Source organism: Globicephala melas, chromosome 4, assembly GCF_963455315.2.
Source record: "Globicephala melas chromosome 4, mGloMel1.2, whole genome shotgun sequence".
In the NCBI taxonomy this organism is placed as follows: domain Eukaryota; kingdom Metazoa; phylum Chordata; class Mammalia; order Artiodactyla; family Delphinidae; genus Globicephala; species Globicephala melas.
The window spans coordinates 59,909,904-59,931,473 of NC_083317.1; the positions used below are offsets into that span (position 1 = coordinate 59,909,904).

At 36.8% G+C, this 21,570-nt stretch overlaps 1 protein-coding gene and 1 non-coding gene across 2 annotated transcripts in view; both read left to right on the plus strand.

The window, feature by feature from the left end:
* Positions 1 to 21,570, plus strand: part of GRAMD1C (GRAM domain containing 1C) — a 79,992-nt gene that overhangs the window by 55,520 nt on the left and 2,902 nt on the right. Inside the window, 9 exon segments of the mRNA XM_030836818.2 lie at positions 361 to 520; positions 6,899 to 7,036; positions 11,208 to 11,326; positions 12,766 to 12,908; positions 13,677 to 13,780; positions 15,132 to 15,308; positions 16,438 to 16,495; positions 18,445 to 18,555; positions 18,775 to 18,880. Of these exon segments, the coding sequence (XP_030692678.1) occupies positions 361 to 520; positions 6,899 to 7,036; positions 11,208 to 11,326; positions 12,766 to 12,908; positions 13,677 to 13,780; positions 15,132 to 15,308; positions 16,438 to 16,495; positions 18,445 to 18,555; positions 18,775 to 18,880 (1,116 nt within the window).
* On the plus strand, positions 6,507 to 6,608 carry LOC115842178 (U6 spliceosomal RNA). Its single transcript, XR_004035109.1, has one exon. It is a non-coding gene; the product is annotated as a U6 spliceosomal RNA (small nuclear RNA).

Consider the following 21,570-nt stretch of genomic DNA (forward strand, 5'->3'; position numbering starts at 1 on the left):
AGATGGGTGAGTTCTCTTCCTTGAGGTGATGGGGCAGGTATTGTCTGGGGAAACTAACTGGGTTTGACTCCTTTCCTTTTCACACCCCAAAGAACTGACTGTTCTATTATTTTTGTCCTTTGTCCCCTTTCTCTTCGACCTAAGTGATTCACATGTTGTTAATTGTGAGTTCTTTTTTTGTGATGTTCTTCATAAATTTATTGTTCATTAATGTATAAGAAGATGACTTTAGGATAGTCTGTGTTATCTACCAATATTTTTTGGACTGAATTGGAAATGTGATACAAACATAACAATTTTTTCAAAAAGCAATATTTCAAAGTGTCTTTATTATTAAAGATCTCATTGTTTGCTTTTTAGGGGTTAGGGAAAGAGGAACCCCAAAGTGAGAAACAGATCAAAAGTCCTTCACTAACTTCAGAAAAGAGGTTAAGTAGACTGTCATCAAAATCACTGGACTTGAATAAAAATGAATATCTTTCTTTGGACAAAAGCAGTACTTCAGATTCTGTTGATGAAGGTAAAGAATTTCTTATAAATTTTAGTAAAATTTCAGTTACGTCTTTTAATGTTTACTTTTATATTAGATGTGTGCAAATTGAGCATTTGTTTTTTGCAGTAGATACAGTCTCACTCTATAATGAACCAAAAAAGGATGGAAGTTAATAAGAAATAGAGGAAAGGGGCTGCTAAATCTAACCTCTCTCCACTTTTCAGAAGCCTGGAATTTGAAAATCTTCATCACGTTTAGCTTTTAATGTCCCAAGCCTTAAGATGGGGGAGATGAAGCAGTAGCAAGGGAAAAGCAATTTTTTTCTTTTTATCCATGACTCATTTGTAACTGGATGTTGTGCTTCTAATCTCCCTCACTTGTTTTTCTCCTCCTCCAACCTCCTTCCCCTCTGGCAACCACTTGTTTGTTCTCTGTATCTATGACTCTGTTTCTGTGATGTTTGTTCATTGTTTTGTTTTTTTAGATTCCACATATAAGTGAAAGCGTACAGTATGTGTCTTTGTCTGACTTATTTCACTAAGCATAATACGCTCTAGGTCCATCTATGTCAAAAACGGCAAGATTTCGTTCTTTTTTTATGGTTGAGTAATATTCCATTGTGTGTGTGTGTGGGTGTGTGTGTGGGTGTGTGTATATATATATATATGTGTGTGTGTACACACACACACACACCCACACACACACCCACACACACCACACCTTCTTTATCCATTTATCCATTTACCTTCTTTATCCATTTATCTGTTGATGGGCACTTAGGTTGCTTCCATATCTTGGCTACTGTAAATAATGCTACAGTGAACATAGTGGGGTGCATATATCTTATTGAATTAGTGTGTTCGTTTTCTTCAGATAAATACCCAGGAGTGGAATTGCTGGGTTGTATGGTAGTTCTATTTTTAATTTTTTGAGGAACCTACATACTATTTTCCATAGTAACTGCACCAGTTTACATTCCCACCAACAGTGCACAAGGGTTCCCTTTTCTCCACATCCTCCCCAGTACTTGTCATTTGCTGTCTTTTTGATGACAGCCATTCTGACAGGTGTGGGGTGGTACCTCATTGTAGTTTTGGTTTGCATTTCCCTGATGATTAGTGATGTTGAGCATCTTTTGATGTGCCAGTTGGCCATCTGTATGTCTTCTTTGGAAAAATGTCTATTCAGGTCCTCTACTCATTTCATTATTTAATCAGGTGGTTTTCAGTTGTTGAGTTGTATGAGTTCTTTGTATATTTTGGATATTAACCCCTTATCAGATATATCGTTTGCAAATGTCATCTCCCATTCTAGTCAGCCTTTTCATTTAGATTATAGTTTCTTTCACTGTGCAAAAGCTTTTTAGTTTGATCTAGTCCCATTTATTTATTTTTGCTTTTATTTATCTTGCCAGAGGTGATATACACAAAAAAATACTGCTAAGAAAGCTGTCAAAGAATATACTGCTTATGTTTTCTTCTAGAAGTTTTATGGTTTCAGGTCTTACATTCGAGTCTTTAATACCATTTGAGTTTAAAAAAATCATAATAAAAATCTTCATGGTGTAACACTATAATTTTACTACTTTCCTTAACCACAAAAAAAAAAAGAGAAAGAGAGAGAGATTCAAAAGTAGAGAATATAATAAAAATAAAAAGCAGTTGCTTAAGGGAAACTTTATAGCAAATCATATTCTCTTTACTTTCTCTTAAGTTAGAACCAATAACCTAGGGCTTGTCATGCTTATCAAATGGGCATTTCAAGGAATTTTTTTCTTTTTAGCTCTAAGATTATTGACACTGAAGTCAGTGAAGTGAGGAGACAATGGGAAAGTTCTAGGGTAGTGACTACTTTCAAATTTCAAGAACGGAGTAATGCCAGTGGAGTTTTGCTATACCTGCTTTTGTACCAGCATGTTATATTAATATTCCTGCCAGAATATTGGTGATGGGGATGTTGTAGTGGTTTGGATCTGTCTGGCATGATTGTATTTGCTAGTCCACTTACTGTTCGGCTTAGACCTGGTTTGGGAGCCCCTGAAGGCTGTTTACTAAATCCATGAAGACTAAAACTAGATCCAAGGCAAATCGAAATCAAATCCAAATCACGTCCAAATCTAAGATCAAATCCAAATCCAAAACAAAACCAAGACCAAATCCTTGAAAACCAAATCCAAATCAGATTCAACCTTGGTTTGGAAACACTGAAGCATCTCTGATGAAAACTAAACCCACGCTCTTAAAAATGTAAATAAAAATAAACAAGTCCCTAAAATATCATAGAATGCATTAAGAAGACAGTTGATGTGTTCTTTTGAAAAGATAGTTGACAGGAAGTTTTTTTTATTAAAGGGTCAAGCACCAGGAATGACTAGACTCTCTTGGTGTCTTTACCATTCATGCTTGGGTACGCAGCCCTGTGAATTAGTTATCCCCTGCCTGCTTGAACCTCTAACTGTAGGAAGATCTACTCTGGCACCCAGTGGCCAGACACGTAAGTGACAGCAAAACGGGGATTTTTTTTTCCCCCCCTTCTTTCTCACCTGCTCTTTTATAAGAATGGTCCTTTAAAAAAAATGCCTTACTTTCTTTATTGAGTTCCTATAAAATTAACATTAATGATTAAAGGGTAACATTAAAACTCACATAAGCTGTGTCTTTATCTAGAAATAAACAAAGAATAATAGTGTTGTAGTTTCTGTATTGCATGTGAGCCCTAATCACCCATTTTTAGAAAATGGAAGATAAAAAAAATTGTGTGTCCTTAGTTACTCAGTTAAACTCCAAATTACCTAATTTTCTTGCATACCTACCTAATACATTTTTCACACATCCTCAAAATACTATCAACATCTGGTTTAAGTTTTATTCATGTCCAGGTCCTTTTCATACTTATGTCTCAATTTTCCCACGATTTCCACTGGCCACTTTCAAACTTATATGCTTGAAATAGTATTTCTTCTTTATTGGAAATAGTAACCTGCTACTAAGTTGAGCAGTGTTCCTTTCCCCATTTAAAATGCCACCTGCTAGCTTAATAAATTTCCAGCAATATTATTGGTGATGTTATTTAGGTAGGAAGCTTTAAAGTACCATGAATTTAATAAATAAATAATCCCAGGGACTTCCTTGGTGGTCCAGCGGTTAAGACTCCACGCTCACAATGCCGGGGTCCGGGTTCGATCCCTGGTCAGGGAACTTGATCCCGCATGCATGCCGCAACTAAAGATCGTGCACGTCGCAACCAAGATTCCACATGCCGCAACTAAGACCCGGCACAGCCAAATAAATAAATATTAAAAAAAATAATCCCAGGTGGAAATAGTTTATTTCATATCATTACTTCCTCAAACACATTTACATACAAAAAGTATTATTGTTAATTTCCAGCAGCAATACCACAGATTATGTTTTATCAGTCATGATATAGAACATTTTATCGAATAATGGAGTTTAAATGAAATATGAAGATATTGTGTTGAAATATTTATATAAGTGTAATTTATGTCCTTCTTAAATGTGAACAGGAAACTTACTTTTGGAAAATTATAGTTCCAGGACTCCTTAGAGAAATGGCTGCTTCTAGGGCCCAGTTGGGGAATATACAAAATGAACCTGGAACATCTTGTAGTGCCAGAATATAAAGAAGTGCTTGAAAAAGAAAAAAAGAGGCATGTCGAAAGGACATAGGAGTCAACCTGAAAGAGCTTCTAATGGCCAAACAAAAAAAAAGTGAGCAGCAAAATAAATAATGATAATACTGCATTATAACCTAAAGTATAAAATAATTATTCATAAGTCCATACTGATACCAATGATTGAATAAATATATAAATGGGGGAGCAAACACGAGTCTTCCTTACAGAGTTCCAAATAATATATGTAGATACTCCCCCTTCCAGGAGGTGGAGCTTAATTCTCCTCCCCTTGAGTATGGGCGGAACTTAGTGACTCATTTCTAACAAATAGAATGTGGAAAGAGGAAAATAATACTTTTGAAGTGGAGAAGCCTGCCAGACACCACCAAGTGATCAAGGTTAACATCACCATAAGTCATGCGGATATGTGTACACCCTGAGTTTGAAGAGAAGGGTACTTCATCTCTGTGGTATTCTTCCCCAAAATCCAAACCCCAGTCTAATCATGAAAAAAACCCACCTCAGATGAACCCTAATTGAGGGACATTCTATATAATACCTGACCTGTCCTTTTCAGATGTATAAGGGCACTGAAAAACAAGGAAAAAGTGAGGGACTGTCATAGATAGGAGGAGACTAAGAAGATAACAACTAAATTCAACATGGGACTTTGGGTTGGGTTCTTGAACAGAAAGGGACATTACTGGAAAAAATAGGAATAAAGCCTAGTTTAGTTAATTGTACCTCTAAAATTCTTAAAAAATAAAAAGTTTCAAAATATGATTGCAAATTTAAAGTCCTATAAATGAAAGTAGACCCTAAGATTTTTTGCGTTTTCAATAGTCACTTATTCATTCAAAAAGTTATTTAACACTTACTGTGTGCCAGACATGTAATGTACTTAGGTGTTTGAAATCAACATGATCCCTGTCCACATAGAACTTAGAGTCTAGTGCAGGAGAGAGACAATACACAAGTCACTAAGCCAATAAAAATATAATTACAAGTTGGGATAAGTTCTGTGAAGGTGACGAGCAGGATTAATAGAATCACGTGTACTTGTTTGTTTCTTTGTGAATACATGAATTATTTTTACAATGAACATGTATTACTTCTATGTCAGAAAAAGCTATTTCTCAAGCCTAATTAGGAAGTTGCCTCACAGAACCTTAGTTAATTGCCTAGTTTCAGTGATTCATTTCTATGCCCACGTAGCCATTACTTGAAATTGCAGTGAATAGCTTTTGCCTACACATAGTATTGTTGCAGGGAGAAGGTAAATCAGTATCTACCCGATGTCCCTAAGTTCTTTGCACCTGTAGCAAAATAGGGAGACACAAACCATTTCATGAGGGAGAAAAACCAACAGCTGGGGTGAAGGCAGAGCTAGAAGAGTTTTTCTGATGCTTAAACCACTATCTTTTACTTTAAGTGACTGCTTCTCATGGCTTAACATGGACAGATGCTTGACACAGATAATTCTTAGAGCTTGATTTGTGAACTGTGGGGAGCTTTTGTCACAGTTGTCATTCTGTACTGACAGGCATAATCCTTGAAATAATAAATAATCCCAGCCCTGAAATCATTAAAATTTCACATTGGATTGCTTTATTCTATTTCCTTTATTCTACCAGGCTCCTATTCCTAGATGTCCCTTTTTTTTTTCATTTCCTTTTAATTCTTCTAAGTTAAACTCCTTGAACTATAAAATAGAGGTTTAGTTTGTGTGCTCTGGAGCTACGGTGAATTAAAATTCCCATTCAGTCACTCACTAGCCACAGAGCTTCGGCGAGTTTCAGCAGTTCTCTCAGTGTCTCAGTTTTCTCCTCTGTACGATGGAGATGAAGATGTTAATACCTCTTATCTCACAGGATTGCTGTGAGGATAAGATGAGTGAATATTTGTAACGTGCTTAGCACAATACCTGCCATATGCTAAGCACCATAGATTCCTGGGCTCTTTTATGCAGTGTTTCCAGGGAACATGAGGAGAGGTGAGCAGATGTTTCTTCTTCATTTGCTACCAGGAGTTTTCAACATAATTATCGCTGTCAAATTCTTAGAAAAATGTAATATTCCATTGGGCTTTATTTAGCTTTGAAGAATACTTTTCAGAAGGATTTCTTTTAATGTGTGGTATTGAGAGTAGGTAGTGGATACAGTGATACTTGTCTTGGGGGAGTGAGCTTCAAGTCAAATCTGAAACACTGTTCAGGCTAGTAAGTTAGTGAGTGCAGCAGAGAGATATTCGAGTCATTCATGACTTAGTAATTACCGAATGTTTGCGTATTCAGAAATGGGACCTGCTATTCACCGTGGTAGATACCACCCTATGTGTCTCGATACTGCCCTTGTCACTCTTGAAATATTTTTTTGAGTGCTCGCTTTGGCAGCACATATACTAAAACTGGAATGATACAGAGAAGATTAGTATGGCCCCTCCACAGGGATGACACACAAATTCATGAAATATTCTTTTGAATGATATATTATGGTAGTTTGATATTCAAGTTAAATATTTCTATGTCTTTTGGGTTTTGACTGAACTATTGATCATGTATAGTTTAATTACTATATACTATTATGTATAGTTATACATAGTACATATGTATATAATACCAATTTAGAGTTTTAATAGTGTCCTGTAATGTGCTGATCATTGTAATCACATTTAAAAACCATTTTGTGCCCAAAACAAACAAAACAAAACCTTGAGATTACCTTTCCTTGATTTCTTCACTCTTTGTTCCATGTTTTTTGTTTCCCCAGAAAATATTCCTGAGAAAGATCTTCATGGAAGACTTTATATCAACCGTGTTTTTCATATCAGTGCTGAGAGAATGTTTGAATTGCTGTTCACCAGTTCACGCTTTATGCAGATATTTGCCAGTTCTAGAAATATAATAGGTTGGTCTTGTGTTCTTATCTAATGATAAATTTGGGAGAATTTTATTATCCTTAGAGGCTTGAGCCTATGTAAATTGATTTATGTTGTCAAGGGGAAAATTTAGACAGGCTTCCATTTTATTTTGGTGATGTATAAACTAGTGTTTAGGTGTTTTGGCTAAAATCACACGTAAATAGTATAATTGTCCAATTAGTCAGGTCCTACCTACAATTAAGTTCAGACCCTTTGAGAACTAAAACTCCATTTATTTATTAATGTAGCAGTTTAGTTGGGTTGAACCACCTTTAAAAGGGTTCTACCGTGGAAAAATTGGATTCTAGTAGAGTATAAATTGGTGCAATCGCTTTGCTAAATGGTTTGGCAGTATCTACTAAAGCTGACTCCGCGATTCTACTATTAGGTATATATAACCTTCAGAAATGGGTACATGTGTATTCTGAATGACATGTACTGCAGTGTTCATAGCAGCATTATTTATAATGGCCCCCAAACTCAAAACACAGCCCAAATATCCACCAATAATAGAATGGATAAACAGACTGTGTACGTTCACACAAAAGAATACTGTATAGCAATGAAAAAAATCCCCTGCTACTTATAATAATACGAGTAAATCTTACTGATATTCTGTAGTATTAAGCAAAAGAAGCCAGACACAAAAGAGTACATACTGTGATTTCTTTATATTAAGTTAAAAAACAGGTAAAACTTATTTATGGGCATAAAATCAGCATACTAGTTAACTGCAGTTGGTAATTGGGTGGGTAAAGACTGGGAGGGGGCTTCTGGGATGCTGGTAAAGTTCTCTGTCTTGATCTGGGTAGTGGTACACGTGTGTGTTTTCTCTGTGCAAATTCATGGAAATTTGAGATTGCAGTGTCTATGGTCTACCTTAATGAAAATACCAAAAAAAAAAAAAAAATCCAGTTAGGAAGTTAGTTATAAAAAAGATTTTATTGATTATGTATTAAAGGTTCTATTTCGGTAAACATCTCAAATAAGCTTATAGTCAATTTGAAATTGAATTTATCCTAAATATTTCAAGATATTTTAGAAACTTTGGGAGCATGTGGTTTAGCTTGCTATATAAAATTAGAAATCAGCAGTGGCAGAGATCCATATAAGCTGAGTCATTCGACATAGTCAAAGAGGAAGTTATTCTACAGTCAATTTAAATATAGTCTATAATTTAGCCATTTTATTAACGATTAGATGTTATTCCTTTATTTGAAACTTTTATGTAAACATAATTACATATTCATAGATTATATCATTGATATAGGTTCAGTTGTAAAGAGTAATTTTTCCTTATTATTTATAGTAGAGTAGCAAAGCAGTTTCTAATTGATAGCTATTGAGTCTTGTGATTATATTAAGAATGTCATGTTTTTAAAAATCATTACTTTTTTCAGTTCTTCCAGTTTTTTTTTTTAACTTATTGATTTTATTTATTTTTGGCTGCATTGGGTCTTCGTTGCTGTGTGTGGGCTTTCTCTAGTTGCGGAGAGCGGGGGCTACTCTTTGTTGCGTTGCGCGGGCTTCTCATTGCGGTGGCTTTTCTTATCGCGGAGCACTGGCTCTAGAGCGCAGGCTCAGTAGTTGTGGTGCACGGGCTTAGTTGCTCCGTGGCATGTGGGATCTTCCTGGACCAGGGCTCGAACCCGTGTACCCTGCATTGGCAGGCGGATTCTTAACCATTGAGCCACCAGGGAAGCCCCAGTTCTTCCAGTTTTAAAAATGTATAATACCTGAGGGATATAAATCTTTTCACTCAGTAGCTTATATTTAACTTATTATATCTGTTTTGAATCTATTTTGTATCTTTTTGCCATTCATGTCTACCTGGAGAACTTGCTATTTCAGAAGAGTAGGATACATAATTTCTCTTAATTTTCTAAGATGATGCCTGTTGATACTGCACCACTATTTTTATGGCTGCAAAGGCCCACAAGAAACTAGCATGTTATTCCACGCTGGTACTAAATGAAGTTTGTTTTTTGAATCATAACTGCATTTGGTGTCTGATATCATATCTAGCTTCAATATGGATGACTGTGTTTGCTATCTGATGCTATAAATGGCTTTGGGGAGCAAAGGCTTCTGGCTAATCACAAGTGTAAATAGTGATAGGCATGTTGCCTTTAGACCTAGAATTAGTCAGAAGGTTTGCCCCAAAAGAGATAATCTGCTTCTGATTGCACGCTATTATGTTATCTTCTGAACTTGTTACCTAGTAATCAAAGTTGTGTTTCTTGAGAATGGATCTCAAAGTCTCCTTTCTAAAAATATCAAGAATTTAATGGGAAAGTTTAGTATGGTCAGTTATTTGTGGATTTAACCTAATTTCAGCATTAAAATGGCTACTGCTGGATCTATTTTTTAATAATGATTTAAAATTATTAAAAATGATGGTAATTCTTAATAATTTTCAATAAAAATTATCTAAATTGGATTCTTCTAAATCTTTGTTTACTATTGTATGACACTACTTTTGTAATTCAAAGCTCAGTTTTAAGTCTTTTTATTCAACTTTTTAATTTTGAAAAACATGTAAACCTTCAGAAAAGTTGCATGAATAGTATAATAAAACCTATACCCATTACCTAGATTCACCAATCTTTTTTCTTGTGGTAAAATGTACATAACATAAAATTTACCGTTTTAGCCGTTTTTAAGTACAATTCCGTGGCATTAAGTACATTCACATTTTGTTGTGCAGCCATCTCTAGAACTTTTTCATCTTCCCAAACTGAAACTCTGTACCTATTAAACAATAACTGTCCACTTCCCCCTCTCCCCAACTCCTGATGACCACTGTTCTACTCTCTGTCTCTGAAGTAGACGATGTTCTGGCACATTATGTTCAGTAGGCTTGTTGGCAACATTGGTGAAGATACAAGTGGAAGAGACACTTTCATCTTTGTTGATAGTTGCTTTGTTGAATGGTGTGCAGTTTTAATGGCAGAATTCAATGATATCTTTAAATTCTGTTGCTGATTAACAATGGACTATTTGTATAATTTTTCTGAAACAGGCTGACCTATGACTAAAATGATCTTTTGAAAAGTATTTTATAATTAATTTTATATCTCTTTCTTGGACAACTGAATAAATCATTTTTACAGCAAATTCTGTATTGTAGATCCCATGGTTTGTAATGTTGCCTTTTTAATTTGCTTGCACAATTCTTCTAGATACGCAAAAGGCAGCTTCAGGATCCCTTATTAAATCTCTAGGCCTAAGTAAATGAAAGAAGTTGAGCAAAATTGGATATATCATAAAGCCTTGCTTCAATCCTTTGATGATGGGTAGTGGGTTAGATAAATGCTCCTATGTTTTAGGACATTGATGAATAGCAGCCAGATATACTAATTGCCTAAATCCACTGTGCCAACAACATTAGCCAGCTTAGTCAGATCTTTGAATAGAGTTCATGATGCTGTTACCTATATTTTCCTAGTGTTTCGCTTGTTAAAGGACCTTTGTTAACGTGTGGTGCTATGTTCTAAAGATACGTTTCCGTTCAGAGTGTATTTTTACTCACTGTGTTGTTGCTAAGTAAATAAAAGAGAATTTTGACCAAGATCTTGCCATAAATGCAGAGAGATTATTCTATAGCTTTCTTCATATAGAAAAGGTTACATGGTTTATTTATATTCCGTTGCTCCCTCCTTGATTAAAGATCTCAGCAGATAAACCATTAACACTACATGATTTCTCATCGACGTGATTTCCCCACAAGTTGGGATCAGATCATATTGCTGCATAATTCAAGGTCTTGTCCTCAGTGATGGAAATGTTGAAGTGTTCTATCTCTGTTTAATAAGGCCAGCACCGTTACTTCTCTTTGTACGTACTGGGGACTTTGAAAAGAAGCCTACTGATGAAATGACTTTTAATTTTATCTTCTAGAGAAAAGAAAAAAGTTTTTTAATAGACTACAACTTAGAAGTAAATGGATCAGAGATGGGGCGTATGTCACATACAAGAAGAGTGCCTAACATGTGATTTTACTCTTGTTTAATGTTAAACTAATAACACAGTGATAAGGAAGTTAGGATTGGTCAAAAATAAAAATTGAAATAATCCAAAAACTCCCTCTTTGATTCCATTCCAAGCCATACCCCTCAAATTTCTAGAACTAACTCTTTTTATATTTGCTGTGATTAGATATAGTATCTACCCCTTGGAATGTAGAGCCTGGAGGTGACCAACTGAGAACCATGACCTACACTATAGTCCTTAATAATCCACTAACTGGAAAGTGCACCACGGCCACTGAAAAGCAGGTATGTCTATGCTGCCAGTATTCCAAAAGATTCATGCATGGGGGAAGAGGGAAGATGCCTGTCATAGGTCCTAGTCACCAATTTACAGGACAGTTTCAACAAATAAACGGCAAGGAAAAAAATAGAGGAGAAACTGTGTACAGGTTAAAAGAGATTTAAGAGGTATATCAACCAAATTAACTCAATCCTAATTCAGACAAACCAACTGTAAAAGGGTATTTCTGAGATTTAAGGAATTGTTCATTTTTATGTGCAATAATGGTATTGTAGCTATATTTTAAAGAAGAGAATATTTATCTTTTAGAGGGATATACTGAGGAATTTATAAAGAGATATACTGATGTATTTTTGGATGAAATTATGCTGGTATCTAGGGTGTTGTTTAAAAGTAATCTAGTCAGGCAGAGGATGGGAGTAGAGGGAGGGAATATGGGGAGAGGTACAGATGAAACAGGACTGGGCAGGAGTTAATATTGTTGAAGCTGGTTGATAAGCTTATGAGGGTTTATTGTATAATGTTCATTTCTACTCTTGTATATGTTTGAACTTTTCCATAATAAATGGTTTTTAAAAGGACACTACTGGAATCTGATTTACTGGATCATGTCAAGGGTTAGAGCCAAATAACTAGATGGCTGCTGTGACATATGAGGAAGAGATTGTAAGATATTTAATGCTCTGTCTACTGTGTGACCAGCATGTCACTGTCATACAGTGGGGTTTATGTTTGGCCAGTTGTTGTTGACATATAGTATAACTGTTCTGCAAAGTTAGAAAATATTTATTAACATCTGAATTAGTTGTGCCATCATAGTTTTTGTCCGTCAGTGTTCAAAAGGACTTAAATATTTTTCTTCCAAAGATTTTCAAACATTTAAGAGAAGTTTTGTATTTTGAATTGGAGGGTCTTTGATAACCTTAGAGGATGGGCAGAATCGGTAAGGTGAAAATGAGAAAGATTTGGCCAGCAACCACTTCTGATGCTGTTCAGGGAAAGCAGTGTTTTGTTTGGTTGTCTCCTTCCTTCACGTTTTTGGTGAAGGGTGGTTTTGTTAAACTTTGATGAATTTTAGAGTGGGGTCCTGGCTTTGTTCAATTGAATTTTGAATTGTTTCCCTACCAGGAACATTTGCAATTCTTTATAAATTACTAACACACACGAGAGATTATGTAGTTCCTTTCTCCTCCTCATGCCTCAAAGAAAGGAAAAAAACAATTATACAGTGAAGTGACAGAGAGGTAGCAAATACTATTTCTGCAGGTCCCGTCTCAATTCATAGATCTCACAGCCAACATGGTGGCCCTTCTGGCTCTGTATATAGGCTTCTCATGTTTTTTGTAATTGGTGAGAAGGAATTCGAGTATATAGGCACTATATTGGCAAGAAATTTGATGTATTAAACATGTACATGCAAAAAAACTTAATCTTATTTTGGCAGAGACTGTATAAAGAAAGTCGGGAAGCACAGTTTTACTTGGTAGATTCAGAAGTGCTGGCACACGATGTCCCCTACCATGATTACTTCTATACTCTGAACAGATACTATATCATCCGATCTTCAAAGCAGAAATGCCGGTTGAGGTGAGCTGCTGTAAATGAGTGTTTTAGTCAGGACAGGCTACATTGTGTGCTGGTAAACGTATCAATCCCAAAATCTTAGTAGTAGCCTTACACAACAAAGCTTTATTTCTTGCTTTACGTGTCCACCGGCAATCCGCAGAGGGGCGGGGATCCTTACTCAAGGACCCAGGCTGATGAAGGCTTTGACCTCCCGGGGCTGCACAATCCAGAATACGTGTCATTTCATTTGCCACTGGAAGAGAGAGATGTAGAGCTGTGCTCGCAGTCCAGTGGCCAGAAATGCTCGCAGGACCCCGTTTAATGGCAAGGGGACTGGGAGACTTGAGGAGCACGTGGTGGGCGGTAAACAGCTCTGTTGCGATGGGAGACCAGAAATGTTGGCGTGTTGAAGATGGTGCTGGGCCATCACACAACTGGCCTAGTCTCAGCTAATGTAGTGACTTGCAGCTAATGTATGACCACTAGAGATTTTTTATACGAGGCATTTAGGAAATTTAAAATTTATTTTGAGCCTTTATTGCTATTTACGTAAAGAAAATTCAGGGTTAGAGAAAGGAAAGAAATAAAATGCCAAGTTGATGAAATTTTAGCAGCGCCCAGTAATTTTTTAAAGAATTCATTATCAGTGAACAATTTTTTTTTTAATAGTCTTAATGACTTTGAATCCTTTTGGCTTTCCGCTGAATTCATTCCTACATCTAATTGTAATGTTAATAATATAATTAAAATTTGTAAATTAAATATTCTTCTTTCTTCCTTATCTATTAGAGTTTCAACAGATTTGAAATACAGAAAACAACCATGGGCCATTGTCAAATCTTTAATTGAGAAGAATTCCTGGAGTTCCTTGGCGGACTATTTCAAACAGCTTGGTTTGTAAATTTCTTGATTTATCTGTTTTTGTAAAAATGGCATTTATTAACAGAATGGATGGATTCTTCGTTTGGATTCATAGCAGGAACTGGTAGGTGATGTTGGAATGACTCCTGCTGAAGTGGTTCCAACTACTCCACTTGGAATTTCAAAACTTCTCATTTTCATTGGTCTACCAAACACTTATATAATGCCTGTGATATGCCAGACGTTGTTCTGTGTGCTTTATAAATATCAACCTGTTTTTTACAACCCTGTGAGATATAAGTACTGTTATTTTTTTTTCCATTGAAACACACAGAGAGAGAGGTTAAGTGACTTGTCCAAGATCACACAGTTAGGAGCTGTCACACTCCCTCCCTCTGTAAGGAGCCAAGGAAGCTGACTGCAGTGAGGGACTGGGTAATCCGGTCACAAGTATGCACTTGTACCCACGAAGGTCTGGAGCCTCCTCAGGCCCACATCTCCCTTACCAATGCAGCTCTCCTGGGTTTACGCAGGCCTGCCTAGCAATGGTACCTACCACGTACATGTGTGGATTTGGTGGAGGTGGGTACTAGACTGGGGAGGTGATGTAGTTGTTCTGTTTGGATATTCTTTAAAATATACATGAGGAAAAAACATATATATATACATATGTGAACATAATTAATTTTAGTTAAAGGAAAGGTGGTGGCCAGTCAACTCAGGGTAATTTAAGGCTTCATCATCCAGCTTGTTGATTATTTATTTTCCTTGTTTCCTTGTCTTTGGTTATTTGATTATTAAGCTCCGGATCACTAGAAAAATGAAACTCAGAAATGAGTTTGGCCACTAGATAATGAACTTCTACTGAAAAATCTGGTGAAGGGAAAGGTTAAAACAAATGTGGAAAATGAGGTTTTTATTGATAGGTTGTTGGCAGATTTTCTTTACTAGTGCTTCCTTTTTTGCAAACCCTCATTGTAAATTAGAACTATTATATGCTTCCCCTTCCTTTGAGATTGACAATCAAGTACTATAATCTATCTTGGAAATCTTTCTAATGATCCAATGTAAGTGGGTTGTTTCCATAACTGAAATCTCTACATTAATATTTAATATAGCACATGGCAGATTTGCTCTGATGATCCTGTCATTAATTAATACAGTTCATTCTTCCTAGAATAATGCAGCCTCATTATGAGATCATCATACAAAACTTTTCATTAAGAGTAAAGTTTGAATCTAGGCCATAAGAATCTGAGTACTAGTTAAAGAAAGTTACCGAGGTCTAAAAAAAAGCAAACTGAGAACAAAACAGTGACCAACCCCCCAGTATCTTATAGTTGAGAAGGTTTCTCCACTATCTAAAGACTTTTTTCTTCTTAGAATCAGATTTGTTAATGGAAGAATCTATGGTAAATCAGCCCATTGAAGACCCTGGAAAACTTAGTGGCCTACGAAGGAGAAGGCGAACAGTCAACAGAACAGCAGAAACAGCTCCTAAACTTTCTTCTCAGCGTTCTTCTGGAGACCTGGGCTTAGATGCCAAAGGGGATATTACAGGTAGCTGTTACCTGGTAAACAGAGATGAAAGTTTTTTTTCCTTATAAGTTTATTTTATATGAAGCCAAATATGCCTCTTGTTTATAAGACATGTCAGTTAGGAGGTCTCCCTTTCTCCTCTCCTTTTCCAATAATGTTTGTCGAACTCTGGTTTCCTTAAAGAAAACCAATATATAAGTATAAAGGAGCAGTTACAAAATGGCAGGCATGTGGCCAGTAGAAGTATTTTACTGGGCCCACGTGGTATTTTAAACCTTGGACATTTTTATATAGAATCTCAGATCTGGCAGCCCTGGACCCACATCCCTTCGTAGCAGCAGGTGGTTGGAGCTTAGTAGTAGCTGCCCCATTTGACCGAGCGTGCACTCTCCCCAGGTCACCAGTCCCCACGACTCTTACCCTATTGCTGGACGCTTCACTCATTAACTTCCTGCCTAGCATTTGTACACATTTGATTTCTACTCTTGAATCTACTACCATGTTTGTATGCTTTTAATCCTTATGTACTATCAGGGCCAGCCTAGCAAAACTGCAGAGATAGAAGGTGACTTTGATTATCTCTACTCTCAATTTTGAAGACATCTTGCCCCTACTAACTGTTGTTCCCTCCCTCTCAGTGCTATAAAGCTGTCATACCTTCTCATCCTTCTACATTATCAGATCCTTTTCTAAGGTTTACATCTTAGTGTGAATATGTTTTTCTACCATTTCAACTTAATAGCTCTTTAATTTGGGGACTTGGCAACAAAATTTGGGAAACAGAGAACAGGTGAGGATGATTAAGAAAGTTTTTTTTTAAGGAGGGAAGCATTATACGTAAAACTATTTCAAATATTATTTGCAGAGATGGAACTTAGCTAGAGATCATACATGATATATTGAATTGCTTGTTTAATTTTAGAACAAATTAATCTGTAATATAGGCCAAATTTGCAGAACTGATAACAGGGTTTCTTTTTGTAGATTTGTTTACTAATACTCAGGATATCAAAAGTCAGAAGAGGGGTGCAGGGAATTCACTGTAAATCACTTTGTCTTTACAAATAATTTAAAAAACTTCTTTTCCAGTACTTTTCAAATGAAATTAAACAATCCTGATTCTAAATCGGCCTTTTTTTGTAATTTGCAGGAAAGAAAAAGGAAATTGAAAGCTATAACACCATCCTTATTGTGGTGATGAGTATTTTGTAAGTATTTGTGTTGAACGCTTAGTTTGCTTGTGTCCTCACTTATCTTTTAATGGTTTCCAAAAGAATTTGAATGTATTTGTATATTGTTATATAGAAATTATCACAATTTGACCAATTTTGGCCTACAAAAACAGTAATTTTATATGCTTCAGTCTGATAGTTTTTGAATGATTTTCAGAAGAACTGTTAAATTCGAGGGAATACCAAATACACGTTCAGTAAATGTTTTTTAAAGTAAATCTGATTTGTTTCTACCATCATAGATTTTTAGGGAAGTACCATAAATTTAAAGGGAATTTTTTTTTTTTTTTTTTTTTGCGGTACGCGGGCCTCTCACTGTTGTGGCCTCTCCCGTTGCGGAGCACAGGCTCCGGACGCGCAGGCTCAGCGGCCATGGCTCACGGGCCCAGCCGCTCCGCGGCATGTGGGATCTTCCCGGATCGGGGCACAAACCCGTGTCCCCTGCATCGGCAGGCGGACTCTCAACCACTGCGCCACCAGGGAAGCCCAAGGGGATATTTTTATATGCAGGCTGATGAAATCCCAACAATGCTATTTTATTTACTCTACTTGGTTAGACCAGTGGTCCTTACCCTTTACTGTGCATAAGAATCACTTGCTGAAATACAGATTTCCCAGCCCCAGTCCTACAGATCGAGTCAGTGGGTCTTGAGTAGGGATCAGGAATCAGTAGTATTCTAAAACACACGTGCAGGTTATTCTGATGCAAATGATCTGAGGATTGTAGGGTGAGAAACACTGGGGCAATTAGTCTGAATCTCAGTGTTCTACTGGAATCTACTCAGCCAGTCTTATTTAGACTACTGTTTTCTCCATGGCTGTACTTGGATCTTGACGTAGTCCATCACATTTAATTGAATTAGTTCTGACTGGATGATACACTCTGGATTTTGGAATGAAGTTCTTATATCAGCTGTTTTTTCTAATTATAGATTTCAGAACATACAAAATGTTTGTTGTGCCTTTTGAGTTTTATAAAAGATTTTCATATTCTGCTTCCATTGGTTTGCTGTGACGATTTTGAATAGTAAATATTATCTGTGATCTTTTGTATTACTTTGTAGAAGATTTACAGTCAGATGTTGAAATGTTGATCTATACCCCATTTCAGTGACACAATAATTTCATAGATTTGATTTTCTTGCTACTACCTTAGTTTTCATTCAAGAAAAATCTTCTGGATGGGTAAAAGTGAATATGATGTATTTTTAAGGGCAAGTCAATATTTTAACAGAAAAAATCAGAGAGATATGATGCCACCTATGTATTTGCATGTATGTGTAATGAGATACGTTCATTCACTTGAAATACTATTGTGAGAACCAACAGAGTAAGTTTATTTAGCAGGTAACATTTTATATATGATCCAATTAATGTATGTTTGGGATTTGAAATTTTGTCTAAGTTGAACTAGAAGAAATTTTTGCTGAACGGTGATTTTGTGAATGTGAATTTGTTTTGGCTTCTGCTGAGAGTAAGAGGTACATCATGATCTATCTAAGATCAAATCCATATTGATCTTCATTTCCTTTCTGAAGTGCAGTATTATGTATGTGTAATTGCTTAAGACAAAAGCACCCAAAAATAGATCTTGAAAGCTAACATGGTAGATTTCTCAACCGGTGGTCACACATCCACACTGGCTGGGATTGCTAGCAGAGAAGAGATGTCAGGGACAATCCCAACCTGCTTGTTTGGGGACTTTATTGTCACTAGTTATCTTCTAACTGTTCCCTCAACATCCACTGAATACTTACAAATAAGTATTTCATACAATAAAATAGGGGTAATTGATTTAAATAATAATAATTGGAAACTAGTCTGGATAATATACATTTTTGAAGGTGTTGTGTGTCTATTCTGCACTAGCAACGCTTTAGGTCTGAGTAATCGTGGATTAACCAGGTCTGATTTGCTCTGCCTAGTTTGCTGTTGCTGGTTTTATTGAATGTGACGCTGTTTCTGAAGCTGTCAAAGATAGAGTACGCTGCTCAGTCCTTTTACCGTCTTCACCTCCAGGAAGAGAAATCTGTTAAGTAAGTCTTCTTCCCTCACAACCTATTATGTCAGTAATTCCTTTGCTGCAGGGAACTTAATTCCAATTTTAGAGATTTTGATCTGCCAACTATTCTCTAGTCATAAACTTTTTTGTTTACTTTTTTGTTTTATTTGCAAATTTATGGGGCACTATGATTTCTAGAGATGAAAGCCTAGAAGCTATTCCTTTGATCTTTAAGATGGGATTTTTCTTTCAGTTTAGCCTCTGATACGGTGTCAAGAGCAGAAAATATTCAAAAGAGCAAAGATCAGGCCCATCGCTTAAAAGGAGTGCTCCGGGACTCCATCGTGATGCTGGAACAGGTCAGCACCTCTGTGTACCACGTTACTTAGTAGTCATCCCAGTGAATCAGCTGCTCCTCTGGTTGTGAGAGAATATTTACTGTTCCATTATTTGAAGAAATCCCCCTCCTAGAGGCATCTACCCTTGCCAGTTTCTGGATTATACATTTTATAGTCACTGGTACTTTTTGTTTTTAACAAAATGGTAACGTACTGTACTTACCGTTGCATACCCTCTTCTTTCAATTAGTAATATATTTTGAAGATGTTTCCCTATCAGCTTGTATACATATACCTCATTCTTTTTATTGGTCCTTCTATATAAAATTTCACGCTCAATATCAGCTTTTTATAGAAGTGGTAGATTGCTCATTATTCTGTTTTATCTATTAACCATGCTCATTATTTTGTTTTTAATCTATTAACCTGCTCATTATTTTGTTTTTATCTATTAACCATGTATCATGGAGATGCTTCCATATCCTCTTCTTTTAACAGCTGCATTAGAATTCAACTGTACATATGTGGCATAATTATTTTACCAGTCCTCCACTGAAGAATGAACATTTAGGTTGTTTTGGTGTTTTGCTATAAGCGTTATCTCTTGAACATAGTGTCATCAATGTGTGCTGCTCGGTTCTATGAAACAAAACTTAGGATTCCCTTTGAAAAATGAGGACTAATACTTCCATTATAATATAATACATGTGTACTTTTCAAAATTGAAAAATAGAGAATAGAAGAGAACCTACTAGCATTCAGACATAATCACTTTTAACATTTTGTTTTATTTGCTTCCATCCTTTTCTTCTATGCATTGGTTTGTTTTTTAGAAGATTCAATTATTGAGCATTTCTTAGAACATCATGTGGGGCACTAAAGGTGCTTCCGCTAGGCACTCTTCAGATGCACAGTGCCTGCAGTTAGTAACTTTCTCCTCCCCCTCAGCAAGGAGTAGATCATACTCTCACTTTTCTTCTCATCCTCTCCACTCATTTCCTGCTGACTCTGAACTCATGACCATGCCTCAAGGAGAAAAGAGACCCTCCCTCTCCTTCTATAACCAGATCTACAGACCTTCCCCCGTCGCTGCACCCGTCCTGCTCTGCACTCCATTAGAAGCATCGCTCTACCTGTGGGACGCAAGTCCCAGCACAAGTTGGCAGGAGACTCCATCTACCCCTCTAGCTTCCCCATCTTCAGACTCCCTCATTCAGCTGGATCTTTCCATCAGCACCTCCCCTGCTCTCTTATCTCCTACATTAGAAAACCTGCGTCATCCACATCCTTCTCTATCAGCTCATCTATCGCTCTCCTCCATTTCACCGTCAGGCACTCTCGGAGTTGCCTACTCTGGCTGTCACTATTTTATCGTTTATAACTCCTTCACTTTTTTGAGGTTTTATTTTCACCAAAGTCACTCGTTCACATGAAGAGTTAACTTGTTCTACAGGGTTGTTTCAGAAAAATAGCAATCCTGGTATCCTCTTCTCCATTTCTTTCGCAAAGACTACAATCTAACTCACCTGGTTTATTCTTCTGGTGTTTACCTCCATATTTATAAACCACAAGCATGTGTTGATACTTCTTGATTTTTCAGTTTTAGACGTTATCTTTTGACTTCCCGTTATGGAGACTGGGATTTTGTTTTCTTTCACCTCTTCATGCTCCCATTTCTAATCCCCCATCCTCCAAAGGACCCTCTTTTTTATCCTCTCCAGAAAATAGGACTTTAGACTTCTGCCCAGGTAGTAGGAGAGGCCACATGTCCAAAAGTTCATCCAATCCTTATTGCAGTCCCTTCCTCTTTATTCCCATTTGCAGAGGTGCCTGTCAGTTCCTGAGGCTTTAGAGGATTCTTCAGGGTACATTTGGTTGGTTCTCAGCTTTCCCTACTGTTAGCTTAGGATTCAGCGTTTTCAGGGCTGCTAAGTAATCCATCCGCTCTCCAGTTTCCAAAGTTGTGTTGCTATTGTCACCTTTTCTGTTTTTCTCCGTCCTTGTGGACTTACGTCTTAAAAAAAATCCCTTTACCGTGCTTTTGGTGGTGTTTCAGGAGGGAGAAAAATTGGATGCCTGTATTTAATCCACTCACTCACTCTTCAGCTCACACTGTCTTGATTTCTTCCCCCATATCTTCCACTGATACTGCTCAAGCTAAGCTCCCCTGTGACCTCTGGCTTTTAAAGTTAATACACCTTTTTTTTTTTTTAACTTTTCATCTTACAATGCCAGCATTTGACAAAGCTGACCATTCCTTTCTTGAAATGTATCTAATCTTCCCTGCTTTGGAACCATGGAAAAGAACACAGCTTTATTGTGATGTAATTCACATAACATGAAATTCACCTTTTAAAGAATTTTTAGTGTATTCACAGGGTTGTCCCACCATCGCCACTATCTAATTCCAGAGCATTTTATCGTCCCCCAAAGAAGCCCTGTACCCATGAGCAGCCATTCCCATCCCTCACTCTCTCAGCTCCTGGAAATCACTAATCTACTTTCTATTTCTATGGGTTTGCCTGTTCTGGACATTTCATATAAATGGAATCATATAATATACGGTCTTTCATGCCTGGCTTCCACTTAGCATAATGTAAAACTGCTTTTTGCTGGTTAAAACCATCTCCGCTTCCTGAGCTCATCCCCTCCCCGTGCTGCAGGCTTTTGCGTTAGATTCTCTTCCCTTCTCCTTTACTGCCCTCTAGGTG